The sequence below is a fragment of the Penicillium atrosanguineum genome, assembly GCF_028827265.1.
Source record: "Penicillium atrosanguineum strain IBT 20685 chromosome Unknown utg000002l_segment0_segment0, whole genome shotgun sequence".
Classification (NCBI taxonomy): Eukaryota; Fungi; Ascomycota; class Eurotiomycetes; order Eurotiales; family Aspergillaceae; genus Penicillium; species Penicillium atrosanguineum.
In genome coordinates, this window is record NW_026623134.1 from 3,562,570 (window position 1) to 3,576,476 (window position 13,907).

At 48.5% G+C, this 13,907-nt stretch overlaps 6 protein-coding genes across 6 annotated transcripts; 4 read left to right on the top strand and 2 right to left on the bottom strand.

The window, feature by feature from the left end:
* Positions 1 to 5: 5 nt before the first annotated feature.
* N7443_003113 (uracil phosphoribosyltransferase) lies at positions 6 to 940 on the top strand (the record flags this gene model as incomplete). The annotated part of the gene is made up of 5 exons (XM_056883169.1): positions 6 to 198; positions 258 to 405; positions 459 to 559; positions 624 to 828; positions 880 to 940. The coding sequence occupies 5 exons, from the start codon at positions 6 to 8 to the stop codon at positions 938 to 940; spliced, it is 708 nt and encodes a 235-aa protein (XP_056745010.1).
* A 327-nt stretch (positions 941 to 1,267) lies between these two features.
* N7443_003114 (URC4/urg3 family protein) lies at positions 1,268 to 2,723 on the bottom strand (the record flags this gene model as incomplete). Its single annotated transcript, XM_056883170.1, has 4 exons — positions 1,268 to 1,908; positions 1,965 to 2,138; positions 2,198 to 2,522; positions 2,571 to 2,723. The coding sequence occupies 4 exons, from the start codon at positions 2,721 to 2,723 to the stop codon at positions 1,268 to 1,270; spliced, it is 1,293 nt and encodes a 430-aa protein (XP_056745011.1).
* Positions 2,724 to 3,190: 467 nt separating this feature from the next.
* Positions 3,191 to 3,850, top strand: N7443_003115 (uracil phosphoribosyltransferase; the record flags this gene model as incomplete). Its single annotated transcript, XM_056883171.1, has 2 exons — positions 3,191 to 3,597; positions 3,655 to 3,850. 2 exons carry the CDS (start codon positions 3,191 to 3,193, stop codon positions 3,848 to 3,850), a joined length of 603 nt encoding a protein of 200 aa, XP_056745012.1.
* A 2,209-nt stretch (positions 3,851 to 6,059) lies between these two features.
* Positions 6,060 to 8,321, top strand: N7443_003116 (uncharacterized protein; the record flags this gene model as incomplete). Its single annotated transcript, XM_056883172.1, has 1 exon — positions 6,060 to 8,321. One exon carries the CDS (start codon positions 6,060 to 6,062, stop codon positions 8,319 to 8,321), a length of 2,262 nt encoding a protein of 753 aa, XP_056745013.1.
* Positions 8,322 to 8,964: 643 nt separating this feature from the next.
* On the top strand, positions 8,965 to 10,743 carry N7443_003117 (MFS transporter; the record flags this gene model as incomplete). The annotated part of the gene is made up of 6 exons (XM_056883173.1): positions 8,965 to 9,054; positions 9,101 to 9,121; positions 9,181 to 9,358; positions 9,414 to 9,794; positions 9,851 to 10,131; positions 10,183 to 10,743. 6 exons carry the CDS (start codon positions 8,965 to 8,967, stop codon positions 10,741 to 10,743), a joined length of 1,512 nt encoding a protein of 503 aa, XP_056745014.1.
* Positions 10,744 to 11,628: 885 nt separating this feature from the next.
* Positions 11,629 to 12,165, bottom strand: N7443_003118 (cupin domain-containing protein; the record flags this gene model as incomplete). The annotated part of the gene is made up of 1 exon (XM_056883174.1): positions 11,629 to 12,165. One exon carries the CDS (start codon positions 12,163 to 12,165, stop codon positions 11,629 to 11,631), a length of 537 nt encoding a protein of 178 aa, XP_056745015.1.
* Positions 12,166 to 13,907: the final 1,742 nt, after the last annotated feature.

Consider the following 13,907-nt stretch of genomic DNA (forward strand, 5'->3'; position numbering starts at 1 on the left):
TTATCATGCATCACGGCAACGAAAAAGACAACGGGGCTTCTTGCCACACCCAAGATGCATTCGAGCATGAGCGCATGTTTGTGTTACCGCAAGGGAACCATCTCTTGAGCTTGATGACTGTGCTTCGGGATGCGAAGACCAATAGCACATTATTCGCGGAAACAACGGAGCGTGTCGGAGACCAGCTTATTGCTGCCGGTAAGCTCTGTGGTCTGCTTGAGAACGCGATAGGTTATTTTTGACATAAGAAACCCTAGCTCTTGATTTCGTACCGGCAGAAAAAACACCAGTTGTCAGCCCTACTGGTTCCACATATCAGGGAATGCGACACACGGCGCCCGTTTGTGGCGTTAGCATTCTCAGAGCGGGAGCTAGTTTGGAGAACGCTATGCGGCGCGGATATGCGTATGTTTACTGCCCTTTGCATTGATGAACCATGGTTAAATCTTTTTCATTAGTGGCCCTCTGAGCTTTGGTAAGGTTTTGATTCAGCGTGACGAAGAGACTTGTCAACCAAAACTTTTCTACTCGAAGTTTCCACCAAACATTGCGTCTCAAAGTAGGCAAACTCCCTCAACAGCCATGTCAAATGTATCCTTATCTGACCGTAATGTTATCTTTAGGGGTCATGGTTCTTGAACCCATGCTGGCCACAGGAGGATCAGCATGCGCAGCAATCAATGTCATTAAGGCGCAGGGCGTTCCCGAAGAGAACATCATATTCGTCAACGTCTTAGCATCACGTTATGGAGCCAAGACTCTCTTCAGCAGATTCCCTCAAATACGTCTTGTTACTGCTGCTGTCGATGAGGATATGACACTAAGCAAGTGAGTCTTGGTCTAAGGTAGAATCTCAAATTCCACGCTAATAGTTTCTAGCCATATTGACCCTGGGCTCGGGGACTTTGGTGATCGATTTTATGGGACTTATGATTCATAGACTGCGAAGTTTGATATATGATTTAGCAATCATTTCGAATGCAGTAAGGTCTTTGTTTCAGGGATGCCATCTAAGTGTTAGTTCATGTAACTGCTGTGAGAGCTACATTTGGTTTTATCGCCTCCACAAGTAAATGTACACGTAAGCAAATTTTTGATATTTACAAATCATTCGCTAGCAAATTGGTAGTAGGCTTCAAATAATATGCGTTAAGCTATTCCCTATGATTGATCTTTGGACCCCACATGAGGAATATAGGGAATTTGAACGTGTGGAGAGTTCCTCTAAATCCCACTAGCTATAGATGTGGCCTGATAATATTGGAAATCAGAAAAGGGTCCCATCACCTTCAATCAAGATAGGACTAGACTTAGTCAGGGGCCGGAACTTAGCAGCAAGCTCCCTACCACCCTTCCAGGTACCGGCTTCCAGCATTTGTGGCATAGTCAACGAAATTCCTTGTCCAGAGAACTGATCACTAAGAAGCTTGTGAAGCTCATCAAGTAGCGCCACTGTCATCGCACGCCATTCAACGATCACATCTCCAGTGGCATTGAAACTCGGCAATTCTTGCTTAGAAGCATCCAGCCCTTGTTTCAGAGTCTCTTCCTTCAGCTTCAGAATCTCCAGATCGACGAAAAGACCGCCATTTCTGTACTCTGGGAGTCCGGTGCCCAGATCGAGGTTCTTCCATTCGCGTTGTAGAACTCTGATGAAAGGCACTGTTAGTGAATATGCCATCCATTGGGTCAGTTTATGGAATGGTTGGATGCCAAGCGTGTTGTTCTCGCTTTGCTTGCCGGAGTTGATGCGTGCCAGGACCTCAAGTGGCCACGCATCTCCGATTGGAACACCGGCAACATGAGTGCGATCTTTCGGCCAAGCGGGAAGAAGTGTCTTTTGCAAGACTGACCACAATGTTTCAAAGTCCAGAGGCTCCGAATTGTCACCATTTTGGCTCAAGTAGTCTGGGGCAGTCGGTCAGAATCAAAGTTCCGAAGGATAAATGGCTTCCTATGCGTACCAACGAGATTTCCAGGCCTTCCGTCGGTTCCAAAAATGTCGGGTAGAGCCAACAAGGACAAACCGACAGCCTTCAGCAACTTGACACGGGAAGTCTCGCCCACGATCATGTTCTTCGGCTGAAGTTGGAAATGATGATGGAAACTGTCAAATTCCAAACTTGCCAAAGCATTTCCTGGGATCCAATTCAAATGTTAGTTCATTATTATAGTCTGATCGACTGCCGTTACTTACCATCGACTGACTCAGCCTTGCCTTGGTTGCTTGAAAACGCACCAGCCTTGAACATATACAAAGCTGCAACAGCGATACCTTCACTTCGCCCATAGACGTTACCAGTCCCAGGCTCAGTGAAAGACCAAGTATCACCAGCACCAGCATCAAGAAGCACAGCAACGAAAAAGAGATCAATCAAGCGACGTGTGGTTTCTTGTTTATTCAAGCCCTGGAGCTTCCACTCGTGAACGAGCTGGTCAATCCGCGCCACACCGCCAACGTCAAAGTGCTGCCATCTTCCATGAGGCGGAATTTGATCAAATCGGTCAGGTCCAAAGTCTCTCTAATCTTTGTTAGCATGAGCTCTGTTTTGATCTTGAGTACCACGTACAGTTATGATACCCGCAACAAAGTCAGCAGCCTTCGGCATGAGCGAAGCATCGTAGGCAAAATGAGTAAGTTCGTCCTTCTCAGCTGCTTTTAAGACCAACTGAGCTCTGTCACGCACTGCCTGTAGGCTCTTGAGATATTCAATATCAGTCATTGTGGCTTAAGAAGTATATACACCTGGCAGGGATGCTAGGAACGGAGTGTCACTTGGTTGGAGCTCCTTGGAGGTGGCGTATACTGTAATCTTCTCTTCGCCGACCCTTTTCAATATCTCGCCTTGATTTCCCTTACGTAGCAAAAACTGCAAGGTCAGGTGGCGCAAGTTACACTGCAGCTTCCCCGCCGGATGACCCCGACCGCTTATCCGTCGATAAGGATAAGATACCTGGATAAGAAAGGCCTTATCGGATTATCGCATCAAAGATTGGAGTTTATCGGTTTATCGGTTTATCGGTATCGCCCATCAGTGATATCACTGTCAATCACTCCTGTACTCGATGAATGAGGGGTATAGTTTTCTGAGTGAATGGCGCATATATTGCCAGGATCTTTGAAACTCCTTGATCCGTCAATACCTATTTTCTTTCATATCTCCCCTACATAATCGTCTCTTCTATCAAAATGTCAATCTCAAATCTCACATCAATAAACGATGCTGAAGCATCCAAGATCCTTGCACAGCTCCGCGACCAATCTCTCAAACCCATAGCTGTTCGCCGTCTCGTCGCGAAACTCACCGTCACATTGACAAAATACGTCTTGAAGACCCCAGAACCAGAGGAGCAGATTGCAGTGATCGTTGTCCTCCGATCTGGACTAGCAATGGCAGAGCCTTTCCTCGACGCTTTTCCAGAAGATTCAGATGTCGTGACATACCACCTTGGGCTATACCGCGAGAAACAATCTCTCCGCCCCGTTGAATACTATAACAAACTTCCCCGGAAGAATCCCAAGATTAAAAGGGCCTACATCCTTGATCCACTTGTGGCTACTGGAGGAACTGCAAGAGCAGCGATTGATATTTTAAAGTAAGTATATGTTTCACCGATGGGTCGATTTTAAGCGAAGACTAATCTGCCGTCTAGGGACTGGGGAGTGGATCATATCACATTATTTTCTCTGCTTGGCAGTGCCACGGGCCTTGCGAACGTCGCCAGTGCGTATCCCGAGTGCACGGATGTATTTGTGGGCGCGACAGATCCGGAATTAGACGATAAGGGATACGTGAAGCCGGGGCTGGGAGATATTGGAGATCGCCTTTTTGGTACGAGTTTGGAGTGATATAGCATAATTGATCAAATAGAGTTAGGGATTTTTTAATGCCCGTGTGAAGCTTGCTTTATGTCTTCAATCACTCTGAGACAGCCTTCCTGAATACCTCAAAAATCGCACAAGGGTTTGGATTCTTTGAAATGACTCCTAAAGGAGAGCAATTCGGTACAACCCCTCTAGATCAAGCATTGCGCTAGACACGAAGCCAGAAATGTCTGGGGTTTGTCGGGGGAAGAACAAGTAGCACAAAGTGGCAGTGCAACAAGGGAAACCCAATGCGCCACACCGTTCAGAAAACGATCGATTCTGCGGAAACTTCTTCTTTGAGTCGCACTTGATGCTAGCAATTGGGGGCCGCCTTGAGACAATTTTTGAACTCAGTTTCCACGGTGGGTTCTGGAAAGCCCACTAGATCGCCGAGGTTCGCCCGGAGGGTGTTAGTCTATCTCACACCATGTTCCAGGATGAGACCAGTCATTTTACTAGTGCAAAAGCATAATATTAATGCGAACTACGAAGTTATAGGGCGCTGAACGAGTCTTTGAATTTTGGCTACTATTGGTGCGATGTGAAATTGCGAATGGTTTTGCGCCCTACATTTTTGGCCCCTTGAGATGCCAAAATACACATAGACAATATCAGAAACTAAGAAAGTAGACTGCAGCGGCTAAGCCTCAAATGCCAAGAATGACAAGTGTATGTGTCAGACGTCAGATTCTTTCTAGGAATATCAGCACGCGACGTATCATTCGTGGGGGAGATTGTCCTATACTAGCCTTCCTCGTATTCCGACTCAAAGCAAATTTATTCCTACGCAGTGCCATCGGGCGCCCTGTAATTATGCCACAGCCAGAGAAGGTACGGAAAACCGGGGGATTCGGAAGGCGGTGGAGCGCGGAAATGCAGGGTCCACAAATTCAAAATTCAAACGAAAAAAAAAATCCTTGTCTATTCAGAGCCGCACACCCCCTTTTCCAAGCACCCTGAAGTGACACATTTCAGGAAGCTGATCGTGTGCCCGACGACGACCCGCATCGCACTTGGACCGAGAGCTATTGATTCGAGCGGCGCCAGATAAAATTAGCTACAGGCAGCCTCTAGGGGAACAGTCCACAATACTAGGCTGAAAAGATCTCAAATTCGGATCCATCGGGATCTCCGTCTGAGAGGCAATATGATGAAATGATCGAAAATCTTACTATTTTAGTCACCTCCAATTCAGACCCTTTAGATCTCCATGCAACGCTTGCAGGGACATGACCTTCGGTTGTATAGGGGGCGAAAGTTTAACCAAGAACCCCAACCCCTCAAGGCCATAGCCACGTTGCGGTGCATGGGACAGGAGTGAGACTCGTGTGGAGTAGGCTCGCACGGAAGTCAAGCATTGTCCGTGACCCATTGGCCCTGACCCAAGTTACCTAATTAAAAAGCCATACTCTGAACGGCCCCTGGTTTCCCGGTGCTCCGCACATCCTCGTTTGGGAAATGGCCCGCATGACCCTGAAGGCTAAGCAGCCCGAGGATGAAACCTCGTAGGACTCCACTGGCCGTGATGCATTTTGGTCTGGTCAGCAGTTTTCACTGGGGCTCTTGTCGGCGCATCTGGGCGATTGGTCCTTTGCCCGTGCTTTCCCCATAGTCATTCTATTTATTACTGTCCTTTCGCTCCGCTAGGCTTGTGGAAATTTTTACGATTCTGTTCTCTCCATCTGGCTTCTTGTCTGCTCTCTATGCGCCGCTATAACTTATTCTCATGACGGCGTGAGCAGCTTGCTAACATGTTGTCTCAATCTAACCCGGCGTGGGCCACCTCGGGCAAACCTTCCAAGATGTTCACTGGACGGGCCTTGGGCTGCCTCGGATTTGTCTGCTGTGCTCTGCCTGCGCGTGGATTCCATTCGGCGACTAATTGGGAGACGTCGCGGAAGTTTTGGTTCGGATTTCTCTTCATTGCTGTCATTTGCGCCAAGCTTCTGCATATTTACGCTCACTATGACTCCGTCCCCCTCGGAAAATTATTACTCTGGGGGTCAACATTCTTTGGACAAGACGCACTTTTCTTATTATTCGGGCATCTCTTGACTCGCAACTTCCAGCAGAGATGGGCTTGCATTTTAGCGGGAATCGTGGTGGTTTGTGCCAGGTAGGTCGATTCTTGGCTCGGCCGAGGGAATCCGCGCTAAAATGTCTGTTTTCAAATAGCCTCGTTCTTTCCGTCATGGCCGCCGCGAATACCTCTTTCTTTTTCACTACCGGTGCTGAGATCCACTGGCGCCAGGCTGGTGGCTTCAACCGCGATCCCGCATCGATTCACACACTCCTTACCGGTTTGACCGGCCTCGTTATTGTCGAAATTTTATATATTGTCACAGCTGCGGTGACAACGCCTTATATTTACAATGTGGTGGGTTATGTCATTCGCACCTGGGCTTTCGTTCTCGCGGCTGCCTTCAAGCCTCTGGTCAACAAGGTGGTCCACAAGGTGGCTAGTCGATGGGCCCCAGGCAGAAAGGTTTTCGAGCGACTCAAGATCTACGAGCCTGTACCACTGGGTGACTACGATGAAGAGGAGGATAAGGCCGGTCTCCATGCTGCGCCTCTTCTTGATCAACCTGCGCCGCTTCCCGCTGAGAAAACCCGTTCGAAAATCTGGCTCAAGCGTGCCCTCGTTCTCATTCCCACCGGCCTAATCTTCTTCCTCCGCCTTATTCGCCCCTACGACGAGTCATACTGGTTCCTTTCCCAGACAATCGTCGCCTCTCCTTTCGCCGGAGTGGACTCCAAAGGCAAGCTTGCCGGTATGGCCGACCATGCCGAGATCGATGGCAAGTCTACGGCTTTGACTGCAACTCCCAAGTTTGACTGGATGCCCGAGGGTGAATGGCCTGGATTCAGAGACTGGCAGGATGACAAGTATAAGCATTACAACTCATCATATGACCCTCTCCACATCTCAAACCTGGATCAGGACATTCTCGAGCCTCTCCGCGAGGTCCTTGCAAATGGGGATGTCAAGATTAAGCATATTTTAGTCTTCAAGATGGAGAGTACTCGACAGGATGTTTTCCCTTTCAAGAATGGCAGTTACTTCCATGAACGCATCAAGCAGTCCTATGGCGACAAGACCATTCCTAAGAAGGTCCAAAAGCGCTTGGCGAACTTGACTCGCACCGCCGAGCGTCTGACAGGCGCCCAGTCTGGCTTGAATCCCGAAAACCCCGTCAAGCCTTACGGAGGCATCAGTATGACCAACTCATATACCGGTGGCACTTTCACATTGAAGAGTATTGAGGCCACCACCTGCGGTCTTTCCCCCCTTGTTGTCGATTTCAACCACGAATACGAGCACCACATCTACCAACCTTGCATGCCTCACGTTCTTGACGTTCTGAGTGCAAGCACCAATAACAGCAAGAGCAAAGACTTCGTTGACTGGCCGTGGCGCCCGCGCTTTATGCAGACCATCACCGATACTTATGACCACCAAGACCGCCTCACCCCCGCATTGGGCTTCCATGATGAGAATATCCTGACAGTGGAAGTTATTGATAAGCAACACACAAATGATACCACCTGGAAGGCCGAGAAGTATAACTTCTGGGGCTACGCCGACAAGGAGATGGGTAGCTACCTTAAGGACGCAATCCTCGAAGCTGAGCACAAACACGAGCGTCTGTTTGTTACTCACCTCACTGGAATTACCCATCACCCCTGGGACCTACCTCCCCATGTGGATTACCATGAGTTGATCGGATCCCTGACGAACTCTTTTGGCGGGAAGAATGACGGACTGAACCGCTACCTGAACACAGTCGGGTTCAATGACAGATGGTATGCGCGAGTTTTGGAGATCCTTGAGGAGACTGGTATCGCCGACGAGACCCTTTTCGTCCTGACCGGTGATCACGGAATCTCCCTTCTCGAAGACGGCAACGTCACCCCCTACGACAACCCTCTCGTCACCAACTTCCACGTTCCCCTCGTCTTCGCGCACCCCAAACTCCCTGTCATTGAGTTAAACTCCTCCGTGACTTCCGTCCAAATCCTTCCTACTATCCTCGACCTCCTCAAGGAATCTGGATCTCTCGACGAGCACAGCGCCCGCGCGATCAGAGACCTCCTCCCGATGTACGAAGGTCAATCTATCATTCGGCCGATCGTCGAAAAGAAAGACGATAAGTCCTACTGGCAGTTTACAGTCATGAACACGGGCGGTTCCATGGTCGCCATGCGCTCGGCCGACAAACAGTACCGACTCATCGTGCCCCTCGTCCCCGAGGTGGAGTGGCGCTTCACCGACATCGCGAAGGATCCCCAAGAGGACAAGCCCATTAAATCATTCGCATTGGAACCTCTCATCTCTGCCATCGCCACGAGACATGGCAAAGAAGCCGTTGAATGGACTCACGACGCTGCTCGTGCGGCTCAGTGGTGGGTTCGCGATAACTGGCGGCGGTATGAGTTTGACCCATCGGCGTGATCACGAAGCATGACGTTTCGATAAAGGATAATTTTGTCAGGGATTAGCATCGCATTTTGTATGATTATGGATATTCAGTAATTCTGAATTTTCCACCAGCATGGCGCACGGCATTGGGGTTCTGTAAATAGCTTGCATATTAGGGTATAAATATCCATCGACCTTTCCGAGGTTCCCTATCCAAAATTCCGTCTTTCTTATCTATTAATCTTACTAGAATGCGCCTGTTCCAAATCTCAGGCTTACACGGCTTCTTTGTACCAGCTGGGAAATCGAATCCTTGCAAGTGGAGGTTCAAGGGCGGGGGTAGTGTGTTAGCGTCTGCCGGATCAGATCGACGGATCACCCACGTCCACTCCGCGGAGCAACACAATCTAGATAACAGCATCACCAACCCCTCAGAACCTTGAAGACAAGTACGTAGGTCTCTTTAAAGTCTGATTACCGACTATTATGACACGTTCATAATCTGCATGTACAACTGAAGCGAGACACGAATGCGCATACAGTAACCAGGCAGCTGCGCCTCGGCAAGGGCTAATAGGTTGATCAACACGCCGATCATCGTTCATGCACCCGAATCACCCCCACCACCCTCCTTCGGCTTTTCTCGTCGTTTTCACCTCAATTCCCACAATCCAACATGGAGCATCCGCCCAAAGAACCATGGTTGGGGAAGTTTCGGTCGTCGGAGACGTTTATAGTTCTCGTGGTGTCGATCGCTATCTTCACGGTATGGTCGATCTCTTGCAGAACAATGCGATCGCTAACATTCTTAGGATGTATTCATCTACGGCATGGTGAGCTCATTGCCTCCATAATGACTTTTGCTGCGGCAACGAGCTGATTCATATGTCAGATTGTTCCGATTATTCCTGTTGCGCTGGTTGAACGTGCTGGTACTCGTCCGGAAGATGGTATGGCATACCAATTCTACCCCTGCCCCTGTAATGCTGCTAACCAGGCATCAATAACAGCACAATCATGGGTATCGATATTGTTGGCTGTATATGGAGGAAGTCTACTCTTGGGATCGCGTGGGGTTTTTTTTACTCCCTTCCACTAAACCGCGGCTAACGGAAATCCGAACAGCATTGTTTGGGTACTTTGCCGATAATTGTCGAATGAGGAGACTGCCCTTCGTTGTCGGATTAATTGCCCTGGGCGCATCAACCACCTTATTCGTTCTGGCGTCCTCAATGACAGTCCTGATTATCGCACGTGGATTGCAGGGTCTCTCTGCGGCTGCGGTGTGGGTCGTCGGACTTGCTATCGTCGCAGACAACGTCCCGCCGGAGCGCGTCGGTGAAGCAATGGGTCATACCACTATTGCGCTGACATGGGGCTTTGTGCTTGGGCCTATGATTGGCGGTATCATGTATGAAAAGCTGGGTTTTGAAGGGACATTTACAATTCCCGCCGGATTGATTTGTTTGGATGTCGCTTTGCGCTTTGCTATGATTGAAAGGCCTGGTAAGATGTGCCCCCCGCTGGACACTCGTCCAAATTTAAGACTAGGTTCGATTCAGGGATACCCAAACAAGACAAAGCGAATCTCTTTGAACAAGAAACCAATCATCCCCATGGCTACAGCACATTCGGCTGCCCCACCGAGATCAACTCGGCCTCGACATGTCGCGACATGCACAGCGAGCGTGCTCCCCTTCTCCCAACGGCACCCTTTGTTGATCAATGGCTGGATACGAATCAAAGAAACGCCACCATTATTGATCTTCTGAAATCTCCCCGCTTGCCCCTTGCATTAGCCTCGACCGTGATTATGGCGGTCACGTTCGCTGCTCTGGAGACCGTATGTTATCTTCACCCTCTGGTTTCTCTTAGCATGCTAATTCTCATACAGACCCTCCCACTATATGTTATGGAGACATTCGGCTGGTCATCCAGCGGCGCCGGCCTAATTCTCGTCGCCTCTTCAGTGCCAAGCTTCGCGGGCGTCTATATCGGGAGAGCAATCCCACGAGTCGGCATTCGCGCTCTCGGTACAGCGGCCTTCCTACTAGCATCAGGCTCCTGGGTCTTGATGCGCTTCGTCGAAACCTATTCGACAGGCCACGTCATCCTGATGATTATACTCCTGCTCCTCCTCGGCTTATCAATCGTAACAATCGAGATTGTCGCCATGACGGAAGTATTTCAGGTAATTGAGGACTTTGAGTTAGAGTTCCCCGGGGCGTTTGGTGAGAAAAGCCCCGTTGCACAGTCTTATGCGCTTTTCAATATGGCGTTTGCGGGCGGACAGTTGCTTGGACCTATCTTAGCGGGTGGCGTGCGCGTTCATGCGGGCTGGGGTGTTATGACTCTTGTTATCGGGGCTTTGTGTGCTGCTACGGCTTTTCCACTTGCACTGTTTGGGGCTGTGAAAGGAAATGCTGGAGTAGTCGAGTCTGGAGCTGAGGCTTGAGTTAATTTAGATGGAAAATATCCTATTTGATACACGATATTTCGGCAAAATACATTTCATTTTATTTCGTGCAGCGACCAATATCATCGATTAGACTTGCTCCGTTAAGTCCAATATTACCAATGGTGCACGTTATTGAATCATTCAGTCAAAAAGACGCATATTTTTACGTTGGACTACATCAGAATATCACGAATAGACAGTGTCTGGTTTCAATTGCTAAAGTGCTAACAAATCATAACCGAGAAGCAGTACTAGCCGAAGAGAACTCGAATTGAGCGGCTAATTGAGATGTACCGTGCACCGCGGGGACTAGCACTATATTGATAAGAGAGGCAAGGTTACACGGTCCACGTTAGGGCATATCCAGCCTGCTTGCATACATAGTAGATTCTTTCGCCGGCCCACTGCGCCAAGATTGGCCTCAAGTTAACTTCTAAGTATACACAGAATACTTCCCGTACAGTACAGTTCAGCCTCTTTTATTTTGGTCAATTTAGTATCCGGCTATCGGGATTGTGCGATTGATCATCCTAGGCACTGATAAGTTGTCATCCTGGTGCTATCTTGCCTGATGAACTCATCCTGAGCACTCGCAACGGTTGACTAGACAAAAAGAATACATAGTCCAGGTTTTTGAGCAAGAAATACGGTCAAGATGACTTATGATTTATGAAACATTGTGACGACTAACCTTGAGCCGTATTGTGAAACCTATCACAAAAAGGTTTACCAACGGCCCAGCAAACTATGAATTGATGGGTTCCTTTTCTTGTATTGTAGGTAGCCAATTATTGAAGGTTTTCGAGTGAACGCGGGTTTCTGTGCCTTACTGTATGTCAGCTTACAGCAAAAGTCTAAACTCAATACAACATCCCAAGCCTGCTAATGAATCCCTCCCTGGTCTTCCTTCAGTTCCTGCCCTCCAATAACTATGCTATTGGCAGCCTGCAGCACATAAAGCATCCTGGCCCAATTAACTTTGCTCTTATTGTGCCACGCATGATTGGTCCCACGCTGCACGGCCACATCGCCCCTCCTCAGCACCTTGGTCTCGGAGTCCAGCACCAGTTCCACCTCTCCTTCAATGACAATACCAAAGTCACAAGATTTAGTCCTGTGCATTGGCGATGTGTATCCAGGAGGAAAGTCTACCGTACGGCAAACTGTTCCTCCTGGAATGGTGATACCTGGTGCATTGGCTAGGTAGCCCTGGTAGGCGATGATGTCTTGATCGTTGGCCATGGCCACCGGGAAAGTAGGAGTTATGTACATGAGGCTAAACTCCATTTCGCCGCCCCTGATAAGACGAACGGGAGCCTTATCTGGAATATTGTCACAAATATGCGATTTTCCAGTTGCATCATGAGTGGTAATGTATCTCGATAGAGGGCGGAGACTGCTTCGGCAATCCTTCGACATCACGTAATTTGGGAGAGTATATCTGACTGGCTTGAAATCGAATTGCCAGATTGTGATCGTAGGCGATACCGTTGGTTCGACGCCGAAAATGCGTGGATTATGGTTTCCCGAGAAAGAAGCGCTCCCGATTGAGAATGTGTGCTTATGAGCAATTTTTGCTCACTGGCTCCTCTTATATATTTGCAATATCTACTGCGAGAAGGGGGAGAAAGGGCAGTCAGATTGACGTATCATCACAAGGTCCAACTTGATTGTTCTTGTCCCCAACAATAGCCGACATTAACTATGATATCGATAAGACATGAAGCTCCACCCTCCGACAGGTGGAAAAAATTCCCGACGACTACCCCACCCCACCCTCTGAGTGGAGTCAGAATTTGTCGCCTCCTTGATGGAGAACAATAGCCTAGATTTGGTGCAAGTGTTCAAAGTATCAAGCTGCATACAGAGCCTGTCCGGATAGTGTTAACCACTTAAAGTGTTGTTCAGTTCCTTCAAACAACGGTTAAATAGATTCGCACTTCGGGTGTCCAGTTCAATCCTGTTATGAAGCAAAATGAGCGAAGCTGCCGAACGAGACACCAAAAATCACTATCTGCCCATTGCCTCTGCTGTGCCCACTCAATCGGAGAATAACTCGTGATGACACCCTCAAACCCCTTCGATCCCTGGTACCGCGGCTCGTCATCTCTACTTCGCAAGTCTTTTGTAGCTAGAGGCTGAAGATTATAAGGCTCTCAGCGCAGGAAAGAGAATCCAAAGTGAAAAGAGCTCTTAATGAAAAGCAGTATGACTTTGGATAATACCAGCCTAATTATGTGAGATAAGGTACTCTTTATTTCTGCAACGCCGATGTCAAATTTTGATGCAATGTTCACACCTTCCCGCGGAGACATCACTGCGGCGCTCAGTCTGAGGCTCAAGCCGTGCAGAATCATTAATTAAGAACACTGATGCATACAAGGCCTACCTTATGTGCCACAGAAACCATAGCCGGTTGGGCTTTTGGCCGCGTTCCAACATTCCATGAAGTGCTCCATTTCCCATGTTGACTCCAGTTTGTAATCAGAAAATAAGTTTCGCCAAATCGCGCAAGATTAGCATTGGACGAACCCAGATGACGGCTAATATATCAACGGTATGAAATTTACGCGATTACCCGCACTGATGATACTTTCTGCTCCTCAAAAATTTCGACGTAAAAGGTGTTTCATTGCCAGTTACTCATCCTGTAAGGATTGTTGGGCCCACATCTCAGGATACTTTCTAACCCTCGGCGGTAGCAAGTACCGAAAGAGCGATACCCAATTGTTTGGATATAGGAACTCTCAATTTAAACAATAATTGAGAACCAGCCTCAAGGAATGCATCGCCTGGAGAGGTGGTCCCGTTCAATGCTGCCTCCCCAAACCATAGAACCAGTGCCGCGTAATAAATACATAGAGGCAGATGGGGCGCTTGAGTGTGCTCTGGTAGATTTTCTTCGGATGAGGTACGACGATGGGTAGGTACTATATCTTCTCGCGCAAGCTGAAGGATCGTCTTTGCATGCCAACGTGCTATTTCAAAATGGCGACTGTGTCTCCAGGATTGAATCAAGCCTGCACCGGTTTGCCTTAATGAAGATACAGCAGAGTTTCCAGCCCATTGAGTGATAAGTTGAAGGCGCTTTAAATCGGTGTGAAGTGATACCTGCGCAAGGTGGAATAGGAGCAGTTGGGTTAGATCTAGAGATCCAGATG